This window comes from Saccoglossus kowalevskii, chromosome 9 (genome assembly GCF_978046115.1).
Source record: "Saccoglossus kowalevskii chromosome 9, keSacKowa6.1, whole genome shotgun sequence".
In the NCBI taxonomy this organism is placed as follows: Eukaryota; Metazoa; Hemichordata; class Enteropneusta; family Harrimaniidae; genus Saccoglossus; species Saccoglossus kowalevskii.
The window spans coordinates 27,857,916-27,873,772 of NC_140649.1; the positions used below are offsets into that span (position 1 = coordinate 27,857,916).

A 15,857-nucleotide genomic window follows, 5' to 3' on the forward strand; every position below is an offset into this window, starting at 1 on the left:
ATATAGTCTTCTTGAAACCTCCCTCTCACATACATGACATGTACATAGTCTTCTTTACACCGCCCTCTCACATACATGACATGTATATAGTCTTCTTTACACCGCTCTCTCACACATATGACATGTATATAGTCTTCTTTACACCGCCCTCTCACATACATGATATGTATATAGTCTTCTTTACACCGCCCTCTCACATACATGACATGTATATAGTCTTCTTGAATATAATTATTCCAGGTACACTTTTGGTTTCAAAAGTTTTTTCACATATAAAGCAATTTCGTTTGCGCGAAGTGCAAATGTAAATATTATTTCATATTGATACAATTGTGATGCTTCGCGATAAGTGGAACATTCTGAAAAAAAAAACACTCAAATTACTGAAATGCGAACAATTTTCCATATGCAAATGGTTTGTATAATTTGATAAATAAATTTTTCTGCGTTACATCTTCTGTAATTATAATTGGTCTATCACCATGGCAACACTGGGCCATCCTCCCAATACACGTGTTTTTTTAATTGTTGAAGAGATTCAAATTAAAATAGTGTTAACATTGTGTTGATGTGTACATTTGCCATGTACTCGAGACTGTGTGTCGTTGTATTTGAATGAAACTATATAACATCGTGCCTATAAATCTCATAATTGTCAGCTGAAAAACTGTAACTAAGCTACGTCAATTTAAACACAACTTTGTAATTTATATAGTCTTAACATGTTCCTATTCTGGTAAAACTTAACAGTGTAAAACCAAGACTAAAAATTAGTTTCGAATATCCGCAAACCTGTATTTACATCTGTTACAGAATTACATTGATAGTTTCGATAGTTCTCAATTTAAAGTTTATGTCGCTCCAACTATACACACAATATTGGCGGGATGAGTGCCTTTACGCAGATGGGCGTGATGGCGACAGCTGATCATGATGGCCCCCAGATATATCGTATACTTGACAAATGTGCAAACACTGAGTTTATAATGCTGATTGATTTGAAATGATCCCGAACAACTGTTGTCCTCGACACAATAGTATTTATAGGTTAAATTTACAATGCGTTGACAATAACACGTCTTACTTGGTGGACAACACCTGCAGGGAAAGGATGTTTGAACGCGGGATATGAACACCATAAAATCTATGTATAGTTCATCGTGAATAAACCTTACTGTGACGGCCGGGTGATATATGTTTTGAATAAATTTCGGTGTGATTTCGAGAAATCTGATGCAACATGTCAGACCATTATTTAAACACACGAGAGTAGTACCAACATCCCATCCCACCCCTTCCCAAATACAACATACAACACTATTGTTGTGTACTTACCTAATAATGTACCGTGCCTGTATAGTATCAATGTTCCCAACGTATGTTTAATGTGAAGCTGTCCTTGTTGGCTATCCAGAGGACTCTAAACCTAGCCGCTCAACATGACGGCAACGCGCCTGTCTGTTCTTCGAATTATAACTGGTTTGAGATGATGCTTGTAAGAGTCCGAAATAAACATGTAAATTCGTGAAATTGAATATAAAACAGTAATGTTACGCGCGTAATGTGTCGGCTGCTACCGCCCTTCATATGTTCGATTACTATGAGCTCATGCCATCAGAATATCAGAATGCCAAATTAAAAAATGGGATCTTAAATTTTATACAAATAGTCAATATTTTCATTTTTAAACTAGTTTCTGTGATGGTATTATTTAATACATCTCATTTGTTATTTTGCTCAGCAACATGGATGTAAAAGTCATATACTATCTCATCCTAATATTGTTAAAACATTGCATATACTTTAGTGAGTTTCCAGAGTGATATTTGTTTTTCATTATATACAATAGGAGATTTTCTGCTATAGTGTAATGCATATATGCGCAGTAACATGCTCAGTAGTGGGATATTTGAATTCGGCTCATACTGTCTTGAAATAGATCAATAAATATGATGATGATGAAAGGTTTACATATTGTATTAGTGACGGAGTATTTGTTTTTATTTGCCGTACAATATACGGCATGGAATGTACTTGGTGGTTTTACAGATTTGTACGCAAACACAGTTTAGTTATCTTATCTAGGTCGTAAACTAATGTTTAACTAGAAAAGAGTTCTGTAGATCATAATCACACACTGAATGACGTCATGCATAAGCTCCAATTAAATTAAGTAATAAGTGTTAACTCAGAGAATCAATATATCACCTTCATATTTGTTTTAACGCAATGGGTTCATAACTAGCAAACATATAATGTTTGATATGTGCGATATTATTGTTATCAATTCTTAAACGCGATGGAATATATTTGAACAGGTTACCAGTTGTGATAAGTGAGATAAGGATACATTTCAGTGAAATCAGAGTTATGTCACATTGTAATTGTGCATCAATTATGAATTATTGTTAATCATATTGAATGTACTAATTTCAAACGTACTTTGATTCGTTCAAATTGTGCCACAATATTGTTATTCGGGATATTACCAATTTTTAAAATGGGCGGCCATCTTGATTTTCGCAAAATTTTGCTTAAATGTATGTTCATGTATTTTTATTGCAAATTATCTTTTATTGTTCATTCATTGCACCATTAATGAGGTATTCATGAAAAAAGTAGGTGTTCATAACATAAAAAACGTCTTCTTCAAAACACATCAATCTAATATCGTCCGTTTAAGTTAATTCAACCTATGTTTTACTCAAAGAGATAAAAACAGGCCATGTTCACCTCATGATTCCCTGGAGTTTTCTATGAAGTAACGAATTGTTCCGTTGTCGTAATACAAACTATCACACAAATTAAATATGCAGGAGAATTAACATCTTTCAACATCACGAATGTACAATTTATCATCTGTCCATATGTCAGTTTATGAAAAATAACACACGTTAATAACATGAAACAATAGGGTCAAATATCACGCATACGTGTATGTGTAACGATTAGTTACAACGCGCAGTACAACAACATTATAGTAAATCGTGGTTTTGCACATATAATATATACTGTTTCTTTCTACTCAATTGAAAAATTACAGTGATATATTCATTGTAAGTCCTAACCCTCCTAAATATTAGGATATTCGTCATCCGTTATGGCTGTAAAGGATGGCAAGCAGATGGGCCATATTGTCATGGTGACATCGCCTCATGTCGGGTTAATAAAGGAAAGGATGAATGTGATTGATACGCTATATCCAATGACATAAGCCGATAAATTAAACCAGTTTGATGACGCTATACACTTCTGTCCACCAAAGTGAAACTGTAGCACATAGCACAGAACTAAAGGTAGGGACTGATGTTTAAACTTTCGCTCCGATTGCTACATTCTTTCTTCACAGGATTTAATGTAAATATTGACACAGGTTTGTCATTCTGACTTATAACATCTGCTGTGTACTGTGCCGTTGCTTTAATTTGGTGAATTCGGCTGTTTAATTCAAAACTAAAAATAATATGCTAAAGATTACTAATAAGATCGATTTTTCTTATATAGATATAATTTTTTTTATATATCTTTCCGATTTTCATGTTTAATTTAGAATATTAAGCTGATACCGGAATTTTCCCAAGCCTAAATGTTTCTGTCTTGTTTTTAGCAACTTTTTCCAGATATTAATATTGAAATTTCGATATTTTTTCAATTCATATCGTGCCTTAATGTTTACATGTGTTGTCTTTATAATCTCCATTTACAGCAAAAATGAAGTGGTTAGTGATTGTACTTGTTTTTATCCCAATTGTTTGTGGCAACAAGGTAAGACTTTGATGCATTCAAAATACTTTGTCAGTTTTGACGTGTGCTTTGACGTAATCAAATCGTGCAAAAATATTGCATTTGGATATGTGCAAACTGGCAAACATAATATGTCACAATATAATGTCACTTAAATCGTAAGTGGGTTACCGTTCAACCATGATTGACAACGAATGCTAAATGCCGGAATATATAGTCCCGAATACACCAGCGTTAAAAAAACATATTATTCGATTAATTTTCTAGAATACTAGACAAGATTGATTGATTGTATTATATTGATTGTATCTTCTTCTTTTTTTTCTTTTTTTTTGCAGAGGTTCGAATATCGCAATGTCAATGCTGATTCGTGCGATGTTGGTGAGTTGAACAGAAAAAAAGATAATTGTGAAGTGGATTTGAAAACTTTTATGTATTGAAAGATTCTTAAAAAAAACGTTTTGTAAATTTAGCTATAACAAGTTTGGTCTATGCTAGTAATTATGCAACTCATGTTTAGATTATAGTACTTTGTCTAGCTCACTCTGCGGGATCACTCCACATCGCGGTAATTAGCTTGTCCTAGTAAGTACAATTTGGAAGACGGCAGGGAGCTTTTGTTTGTTTTATTTTATTTCATTGATGTGCTTGCAGATGACGCCGAGTGTGTCACAAACCAGGGTATTGAGGGCCGTTGCAGGTCAACTTGCCAAGTAACGGAACGAGTGGTGGAATCAGATAAACTTTGCCCTCATTCTGACTGTAAATGCTGCACCACAAACACAGGTACGTATTCAGAATTATTTGAGACAATATAGCAATCTAGTAAATAGCAAATGTGCAAGTTTTGACTTTTTTACTAACAGATGTAATGTTTCGCCAAATAATAATTGTGACATATTTCTCTGTTGTGGCTTATTCAATCAACTTCCAAAATAAGTAAGTCTATAATGTCAATTTGTCTTATTTTGTTCGTAGACAAATGCGATGAGATATATCCAGGCAGTTACTGCGGACCACCTCCATGTGATGTGAATATGCTACAAATATTCGACACTGTATTATGTAATCACAATTACGTATGTTGTCGTCCAAAGCGTGAGTATATACAAACATTGATTACAAACGTAAATTATTTCAAAGTTAGCACTTCATATATGTGACTATGTGCGCGCCCAGACACATCGTTAATTAGAATGTATAGGTAAAAGATATAGAAATCTGAGATTCGCTTAGAATGTCGATTTAATCTCAATAGAATCAATATACATGTCAAATATAACCTCATAATACATAATCTTTGGCAAATACTTAAGCATTCAAGTATGAATTTAATTTCCCTTTTATCAACAGAACTATGTACGTTTCCATTATAAGTTGTGTATAAGAGTACACACCGAAGTGTCCATTGAAATTGGGTGCATGTCATTAATATATATTTCAGTTCTCCTAAAATTCGTTTTCTCTAATTTGACTCGGACAGGCAGCTAACAATTTTATTTTCGCTGGTTTATTATATTATTTAAAATGACTCATTATGAATACTAAATAGTTGTTACTGTGATATTTAATCTGTGTTTGTGAATAGAACGGCCATAAATTAAAAGCGCTGCCACCACATAAAGCTGTTCCACCTGTCCAGCGAATATAAATGCCATTATTTACTGTAAACCTGTAATATAATATAATATAAATGATATATTGGGTAAAGTAATATTCAATATTGTTATTTGGTCTTGAGCTGTTATTTCAGTACCATCAACAGTGATGGCATTTTAAGTTTCCCATAACGATTAAATTAATGTATTATGAATAACTCCCTAGATTACCAGTAGTAGTTGGCACATTATAGCTCGTCAGCATGTTAATTTTTAATGTGTGGTAAAATTGAAAAAAAAGTACCGATCCTTGATGAACACAATTTAAATAAATTGCCAGTCTGAGAGACAATTTGTGAGCGGTGTGTCAGATACTCTCTCAGTAGATTTGAGCATCTATCCCGTGTGTTTTACGTTGATAATTTAGCCAGGGAAGGTTTATGACTGCCCAGTAACAAGTTTTAGGTAAATATTAAGGTAACGCATATGGCGTTCTGTGAATCACGTTGGTGATTAAAGTCATCGACCAGTCTTAGCAGTGATGCCTCTCAGCTGCTTTATTTCTGAATGCCGACATATATGGAGATGTGATGGTTTCCTCATACGACCCATCTGTACGGCAAAAATGTGACTGTTATTGGTCATCATTTTCTTCAATTTGTATACATTATCTAAAAGTTACAGAAAATGGTTAACAGATAACTGTTGCTGCATCCTCTGCGACGATTCATCAAAACCAACTGATTTATGTGATTCGAAAACGCTTAAGTTTTTATTTCCTAGGATTGATTCTAAGGTGATTGTCATGGGTTTAGATTGTGCATGCGCTAGGCAGTCCAATACCCACTGACAGTTGTTTGCGATGGGTGCACTATAGACTCCAATTGATAAGTTTGTTCTTAGTTTAGGAATAAGGTAATTGACATGTTGCGCAATAACTGGTACATTTTAAGTGTGTGCGTGTACAGATTAATAAAGACGCAGTTATTTAGATTCAGATTTATGGTTACGTAGGTGATTGACATCCAGACGTTTTTTGCTGGGAAAGGATTGACCAGCTTTGTTATTAGTCCAAGAAAATTGTTCAGCTTGGAATGTGTCTGAATCCCTCATTAGTATGCAAGAATGTAGGAATGTACCAAGAAAATTGTTTTTCTGGAGTAAATTGTAGTGTATTTTACATATGAAAGGTCAAAAAGTTCATGGAGATTTTATGAAAATGTGTGGATGTTAACAGAATGATGTCGTGTGGTCACAGTTGCGCAATAGATGATGGACTATTTTGAGCGTAGCTATAAAATGTGTTGCCGAAGTACTCACACGTGTGCATGATTCCAATAGTTTGTGCTGTGAAGAAACTCCACTAGAAAATAAGTATTGTGTAATTTGTAGTGAGAATGTATTCAAATAGATTTATGTTTATGAATTTTGTTTCTTTTCAAAGTGTATTTATATAATAAAAATTGTTTATAAAAATATTTTTTATACTTTTTCGATGGATTGAATTTACAAATGATTAGTAATTTTGTTATTCCATCACTCGAATTATGTGTTACGAATTTCTGATAGTTTAGGCTTTGTGTTCTTGTGACTGTTGTACAGTGGACGTCGATAAAAGTTGTGAAATCATGGTACTGTTTTGGCATTATACGACTTGCAGTTCCCTTTTGATGGATTTTATGTGACTGGTCGTGTTATCGAACTGTATTATTATGTAAATCTGCCCGGAAAAATCTGCAAGCAAAGTTTAAATTGCCATTTTCACGCTGCGTATAGCGTGGAGTCGTCATCTAAGTATGCACATTTGTTCATCTCGTGTTCCACGGTGCATTTAAAAATCCCTTTTGAATTTGCGGGACTTTGTGTGACTGGTGTTTGTAAACTTTAGTCGAACTGTAGTAGTGTGTATTAAATTACGTTTGTGTCTCAACGAGGACTGAAAAGTGATTTCCATTTACTTCGTCTGTTATAAATCAACTGTATTAGCTTCCTTCGAACTTCCTATTGCCATCAGGATTATGTCTACTACACTCGGCGGTGTAGTTCGTAACGATCTTCTTGTATGAAACGCACCCGGACCCGGAAATCGACGGCAAATCGAGATGGTCTCGTCACGTAATTTCTTACCTTGTTCTTGACCGCAGTACGCTTGGCTATGAACTTCCACATACCCACGCTTATGGGAATAGTGCATCGTAGGGTATTACTGCATTGATCGAGGTGAAACAAACTTGGCTGCCGTAATGCCTGTTGTTCGAATACATCGCTCGTGTTTCTTTTCCTGTATTTGAGTTCTCTGTTTTCTTTGATTTTTTTATTTCAATTAAACAGCGATTTGGCTGTGACCATGCATTTAGTCATTGGCGACTGTTATTCTTGAATTGTTTGATTGTCATAGTAACATATGCTAAGTACAATTAAACGTCCGGAGTTGGACAGTAGTCATTTCCAACATGATTATTTAATTTAGTTTGATTCCTTCAGTTAAAAATTGAGTTTCCAAAATAAATAAATAATAATACGTACCCTCATTAAAACAAAGTCAAAGTTTTTGAAATTGCTTTTCTGCCTGTTCGCCGATCAGTTGCTCCAAAACACACCTTTAAATACTCTTATTTTCCCAGCATCGATATGGCTCTGCCAACTCTTGTTTCACGTAACATTCGCTGAACGGATCATTTCAGTGCTAAAAAACAAAGACCAAAATAGTTGCATAAGAAGGCAAAATAAACTGCAGTACATATGTAATAAGTAGCGGGAACGGAACGTGTTATTCTAATTGCGTTTGCGTTACGTATTCGGGTGTCAGAAAACGATTAAGTACAAACGCCCACAACGGGAACGTAACTGAAACAGAACCATGTCAACCCGCCTCTCATTGGGCAACCATAATAATATGTCATTTCACGTCCGGAATCTGAATTAGTAGTTAGTTCCCAGACATTTGACAGAGCTCCCCCTATTTCCATCCACTCTGCTGAGGTCCCAGGCCTGTTTTACCGAAACCTTATTCAGCAGATTAATGTCGTGCGTTACCATCCATATAAGTACATGTCTCTTCGCGCCGATGACCATTGTGTAATGTTTAGGAACAATTTAGTTCCTTTTAAACTATAGTAGCTGGTTAGTACACGTCGCCTTACGTAACGAGCTGACCAGTTGTGTACGTTTTCAGTGAGTATAAATATCAGCCAAAATGCAACCAATAATTCTTATTTCACCATAAATACACAAAATCACACTAATATAAAACGTTCTATCAGTGTCAGTGAAAAATAATCAAAATTGCCAGCGAGAAAGGCTCTCGGAAATCAACTACGAGTCAGTCACCTTGATCATGTTCAAAATGACTGCCGTACGACCTCCGTACGATGACGTCATTGGTTCGCGTGGAGGTCATGCAGAAAGTAATGACGTATCCGTTCTCGTTCCGTTCCCGTACGCGCATCTTAATGTCTCTAATATGTAAACAGATTTAGGGATCACCCGGCTACGCGATTACGATCTTAAGCGTAATTAGAAGTACAAAATCTATGTTTAGTTATTACTTCAAAATACTCATCGAAAAAACAGATATATCAAAGAAAATTGGTGAGTGGTTCATCCTGTATTAGTATGTCCATGTTCTCAATAAATGGTTAAAGTGAACAAATCACCATGGTAACATAACATAATACATCTTGGATTAGGATAACAATATTAGAAAGTATAGTACTAAGGCACACCAAAAAATGGCTAGAAAAAAAATAACCAAGAGATAATACTCGCTGGAAAACAATACAACATACCTTTGTCGTTGGATTTTTATGAGTTTAAAATGTCAGATCTGGCTCTCAGCTCGAGCATGATTCATGAACGCACGTATCGATATATAGGCTAATACGCTACGACATTGATCTGATCTACATCGGTAACACTTCAATATAATTAGTTGTAACAATAAGTAGTACTTGATGCAATAGAGTTTTGAGAAAATGAAAGAGGTAAAGTTTAAGCTTTGTTAATTCATTTAATGTTTAGACAAACTAGTTGTGACATACATATTATATATATTATATATACTATATGTTTTATTTTTATGTGTAAATTAGTATGTATTATATATGGGCTGATGGTCTGACAATGATTCACAGTATAGTGGATTATCCGCAACAAAATAAGTAAATCGTGCACTTGAAGTTGAGTAGTAGCCAAAAAAAATTTTGTTTTTGGTGTAGGTCACATGATAATATGGATTCCAACATACCACGATGAAAGTAATATATATATATATATATATATATATATATATATATATATATATATATATATATATATATATTACTTTCATCGTGGTATGTTGGAATCCATATTATCATGTGACCTACACCTATATATATATATATATATATACTGGCTAGACGTGAATGTAGAGTCTGGTGGAATCAAGATTATATAGATCATTTGATTTTCGATTGCTGATTTCTAAATATTGCTTTAACATATAAAATATTTGCCTTGCAGTTCCGGAAGTTGCCCACCGTAAGTACTTTAGTAATTCTTATGTTGACCAATATTATATGGGGTACAGAGTGCTTGACTTATTGCTAAAGAATTAAGCTATGTTTATATTTAAGTATTTGTATATGTTTCAAACGTGATCATTGCGTCACGTTATTTATTTCTCATAAATGTTAAATAATCCCCTTTTATTTTCATCTTTCATTATTGTTTTCACCAGATCAATTGCGTGAAGGTAAGACATATTTCACATAATACACCGGTGGTCAATCGTTGGTTTTTATGCATGCCTACTACGTACTTGTCGCTGATACATTGGATATTAGCCCTCAATTCAATACTATACAGGTTTAATAATAATACATAGATACATACACCCGAACAAGTATAGCAAAATGTTAGAAACATATCCACAATTAAAAGCGTGATATCTTACTATCTAATGTTGACAACCAAACGCGGCGCGTCTTTGTAAACGAATAACGAACACATCAGTTCGCTGACCCCAGTTTTTAACAGGTATGGTGTGAAGCTGCAATACGTAATGAACTATGGTAATTTAACACTATCATCCAAAGTGATCCTTATGAAATATTTCGGCCCCCTTAAGCGCCGATTATATGCTCTTCTTTACACTAACGAGTTTTTCGTCTCTGACTCAAAGACAAAGGTGTTAAGGGTATGAAGGCCCATTATCACACATTCGACGGAGTGAGGTATTCCTTTAAAGGCATCTGCACTTACTTGCTGATGAAAGAAAATGTTACCGATCCAAGATTCCACGTGTGGGCCAATCACGCTAGTGTGACAGAAAACGGCAGGACTAGTGTCATGGTTAAATCAGTGGATGTGGATGTTAATGGTGTGGCTATTGAGTTACAACAAGGAAATGGAAAACTAATGGTAAGCCAATAGGATCCTAGAAATGTCTTAACATGTCATTGGAGTCTTGATTTCAAATTAGAAGTTAGCTTAATTTACAGTGTTAATCATTTTATTTTGAAAAATTGGCACCGTTTTGGAAAATAATGTTATGAAAATTACCCATGTTTACATGGAACAGTCTTGTCACCCTTTCGCAATCCAGGGCCTATATTTATTTATATCTAATGTTTCGAAAAACGTTTACTATGGTTCATAACTGATAGAATCGGGTTTTATAGGCGTGTATTATTAGTTCCGTTGTAGAGTAAAATATAAACATATAAATAAAATTGGTCCCTTATCCTTTTTTTTATTTTACATATGACAAGTTATATCATGTCAAGTTTCTGTATTGACTAGCGTTAAATTAGTCCGTTTGCAATGTTATTTTTACCTGCATGAAAAATTTACTTAGTTTACATCTATTTATGTTAACAGAGGGCGCACTCACTCAACTTTTCGTGGTGATTCTTTCAATGGTGTATTACTGAATTTCACTTTTTTACGATTTTACAATGGTCTTTCAAATTATTTAATGATGTACGTGGTCACATATTGCTACGTGTGACAGTCTGTGTATATAAATTCAGTGTTTGTGGACAACCTATTCAACTCCAACTTCCAGATTTCAGCTATTGTAAATATACCAAACTCAAACTCAACACATGGTGGATATTTTTGTGCGAGTATAAACGAAAATCAATTGACTATGGCGTCAATGTGAACAGCCCGTATGCATGTCGACGCTTGCATAATTGTTAGATTTGTCCCATGTGCACTCTCCACAGTTGACTCTTAAGTGTGTACATACTATGAAAAGTAAGGTACAAATCAACATGCATCACTAACAATGTATGCATCGTAGTGGGATGTTACGGGATAACATTAGCCTGAGTGAATGTAACTGTTTTTTCTAGGTCAATGGTGCTGACATCCGTCCCGAATTAGAAAATAATGGACATTACGAGATTGATGGGATTGAGTTCTCATTTGTTAAAAACCAAAACCGAATTCGTGTCAGCGTTACGGGCACATTTCAGGTTGACTGGAATGGCAAGGGCCACATTATCATCGAGCTAGACAAATCTATGATCGGCAACGAGAAAGAAGGGGGGAAAGTGATTGGGTTGCTAGGTAACGCAAATGGCGTGAGAGAGGACGAACTGATAGAGCAGTTATACGACGGGACTTATCGAGTAATGAGCAAGTTAGAAGCTGGAGAGAAGCCCACGATGGAGGAAATGATAAGGTTTGGAATTTCCTGGATAAAGGAGTAAGTAATATTACAATAAATTCACCATAATCGATTAACAATCATTTAATTGTACATAACACATGCAGTGGGCGTCGGCTTGTCAAGACATATTTATGAATCTGGTTCATTATTTATCGCCGCCATACAAGGCCCGGCGTAGTCATTCGCCTACCGGGGACAAAATGGCGCCTTTAAATTTGGTTTTCAAAAATTGTAATTTGTTGGAATTCCAAAATAAATCAGACAACAATTATTGTTTTCCAAAATTGGGCGGTCGCACTTTCGTCAATTTAAAAATTATCAGTCGACGTGGAATTGTCGTTTATGGTTCAAAAACGGTCAGTTATAAAGTTTCTATGACCGCGATATGGATGTGTGACCTCCGGTGGTGATTTTCATCGATGACAGTACATGTCAACTAGGACAACACCCCACCCACCCCACCCACCCCCGCCAGATATATAGTTACAACTTACATATTGAACCATTGAGAAAGGTTATAGTCTGTGAATAACACTTTACAATAGTTTACATAAATTTTAGATTAAATCAACAATGAACTAATGCTTTGCCAGGATAACAACATTTGATCCATTTTGTTCAAAACACAACATATTGTTGTTCAATGTTGGCTAATACCCCAATGTCTAGCTTTATATTAATTGTATTCATAAATCCATATCCGGTCAAAACGACGTAAATATACATGTACATGGGACAGGATAAGGGTAAACTATCTCCAAACCATTTGTAAGTTGCACGCAAAAAATTGCGATGCACGCCATATTGTTGCGTGGTTTTATTTGTACTTGCCTTTAACCTTTGTTTCTGACATGCTTTTATATAATTCGCCACGTCATTTTGGCTGTCAGTGCAATCATCAAATACTGCTAGAAGTCACTAACAATAGCATTAGGGTTGTCTCGGCATTTTTTGAAAACAAAGCATGGACATGATATATGATGAGTCGCTAATGTATGTAATTTTGTTTTGCGGTCTGAATAAATATGGCTGACTGGCTGCCATGCTGGTTATATTTAATAGTGTTGTTACTAATTACAATGTGGCATTTTTTAATTGGTCTTACTATTTTCTGTGACACAATTATTGGAAAACTAGTCTTCCTCGAGTGTTGCAATAATTAAACCCTGCATACGTATGTCACTCATGTAGATATCTATCTTCCTTTCAGTTGTCAAGAAGTGGTATAATATCATGTCAGCGAGTATTTGCTTCAACTTACCTGAACTGGTACCAACACCAACACAAATCTTGAGAAAAATTCTGAAATTTGGATTTAGTTTTTTCTATGATTGCATGTTCGGAATATGTGATGGGTATAACTATAATTATTCACGTTTAAAATAACAAGACGAGCGTTTGCACTTATATACATTTCTATGTAGTTATATGTGCGAGTGTGTAATTATACATGGATATATCTTCTGACCTAACTATAAGTTGGGAAGGAACACTTTCGTTCATCGTATTTCTATTAGTCGTAATTAAAAATCCATTCTTGCAAGCATACTGGAGTACTTTTTTACGTAGTTGAATACCACGATGGTAAAGAGTGGACTTTGGCCTCGATTTCGATTTTCTAGTTATGTTATGATGATATTTTTCGTTTCATTACTTTAATGTTGTTACCCGTGGTACTTGCAATTCATTGAATTGTAAACAATACGTGTAAGTGAATGTTCATGTACAATAACTAATTGGACTCTAGACACTCACAAGCAACATAAATTGTGCACACAAATAAAGCCTATCAAATTATATTCAGAACGACCTATATAGTTACGATCTCCCTCGAGAAAGAATCTGTAATCTAATGTATATTTAGATGTATTGCTACATAACGTATAGACTGTCGACAGACCTCGGGCCTAATGTAATTGTGTTTCCTGGACATTCAAACTACGAAGGCGTTTGATGGGAAATGCGAAACATTTCACGCGAGGGACTGTAGTCCCGAGAGACTGTCCCTGTCTGCAGGTTTCGAGTTGATATGAATAATTCATAGTTGATGCTGACGTCACGGAATAAATTATATTAACATAAGGTATGCAAATTTATTGTAAATGACCACTGAATGCGTTGGTTGTTCACGTTATGAACACAGTGAATACATGCAGTCACTCCACAACGTGCATTGTTTGTGGCAGTCAAGTAGAAAATATAGAAAACCGTAGGAGACTAATTCGCAGGATCAACAGAACTACGACATGCAAAGCAATAAAATTTGTTGTGGAAGAGACGAACGATCTACATCTTGCCAGTTCGTATGCGTGCCGAAAATGTGGACTGAGAGCGTCGACTCTGCAGAAAACATGGAAGAAACATTACACCAATAAATAAGCATACTGGTGCATGAACACAACTAGAAATGTATTTACATTGACATTAAGAAGCTGCTTGCAGAGATGTATTACATTGCCATTAAGAAACTGCTTGCATAAATGTATTACATTGACATTAAGAAGCTGCTTGCAGAAATGTATTACATTGCCATTAAGAAGCTGCTTGCAGAAATGTATTACATTGACATTAAGAAGCTGCTTGCAGAAATGTATTACATTGACATTAAGAAGCTGCTTGCAGAGATGTATAACATTGACATTAAGAAGCTGCTTGCAGAAATGTATTACATTGACATTAAGAAGCTGCTTGCAGAAATGTATTACATTGACATTAAGAAGCTGCTTGCAGAAATGTATTACATTGCCATTAAGAAGCTGCTTGCAGAAATGTATTACATTGACATTAAGAAGCTGCTTGCAGAAATGTATTACATTGACATTAAGAAACTGCTTGCAGAAATGTATTACATTGACATTAAGAAGCTGCTTGCAGAAATGTATTACATTGACATTAAGAAACTGCTTGCAGAAATGTGTTACATTGACATTAAGAAGCTGCTTGCAGAAATGTATAACATTGACATTAAGAAGCTGCTTGCATAAATGTATTACATTGACATTAAGAAATAGCTTGCATAAATGTATTACATTTACATTAAGAAACTGCTTGCATAAATGTATTACATTGACATTAAGAAGCTGCTTGCATAAATGTATTACATTGACATTATGAAAGTGCTTGCATAAATGTATTACATTGACATTAAGAAGCTGCTTGCATAAATGTATTACATTGACATTATGAAACTGCTTGCATAAATGTATTACATTGACATTATGAAACTCCTTGCATAAATGTATTACATTGACATTAAGAAGCTGCTTGCAGAAATGTACTACATTGCCATTAAGAAACTGCTTGCATAAATGTACTACATTGCCATTAAGAAACTGCTTGCATAAATGTATTACATTGGCATTAAGAAGCTGCTTGCAGAAATATATTACATTGACATTAAGAAGCTGCTTGCAGAAATGTATTACATTGACATTAAGAAACTGTTTGCATAAATGTATTACATTGACATTAAGAAAATGTTTGCATAAATGTATTACATTGACATTAAGAAGCTGCTTGCATAAATGTATTACATTGACATTAAGAAACTGCTTGCATAAATGTATTACATTGACATTAAGAAACTGTTTGCATAAATGTATTACATTGACATTAAGAAGCTGCTTGCAGAAATATATTACATTGACATTAAGAAAATGCTTGCATAAATGTATTACATTGACATTAAGAAACTGCTTGCATAAATGTAATACATTGACATTAAGAAGCTGCTTGCAGAAATGTATTACATTGACATTAAGAAGCTGCTTGCCGAAATGTATTACATCGCCATTAAGAAGCTGATTACAGAAATGTATTACATTGACATTAAGAAGCTGCTTGCAGAAATGTAT

The 15,857-nt window shown here is 34.7% G+C and overlaps 1 protein-coding gene across 1 annotated transcript; it reads left to right on the forward strand.

Annotated features, from left to right (window-relative positions):
• Positions 1-3,306: 3,306 nt before the first annotated feature.
• Positions 3,307-13,549, forward strand: LOC100376743 (von Willebrand factor-like). Its single transcript, XM_085503805.1, has 10 exons — positions 3,307-3,373; positions 3,707-3,765; positions 4,083-4,125; positions 4,399-4,530; positions 4,723-4,842; positions 9,846-9,863; positions 10,063-10,077; positions 10,507-10,745; positions 11,684-12,039; positions 13,214-13,549. Exons 1-10 carry the CDS (start codon positions 3,307-3,309, stop codon positions 13,230-13,232), a joined length of 1,068 nt encoding a protein of 355 aa, XP_085359931.1. The 3' UTR covers positions 13,233-13,549.
• The last annotated feature ends 2,308 nt before the right edge of the window (positions 13,550-15,857 follow it).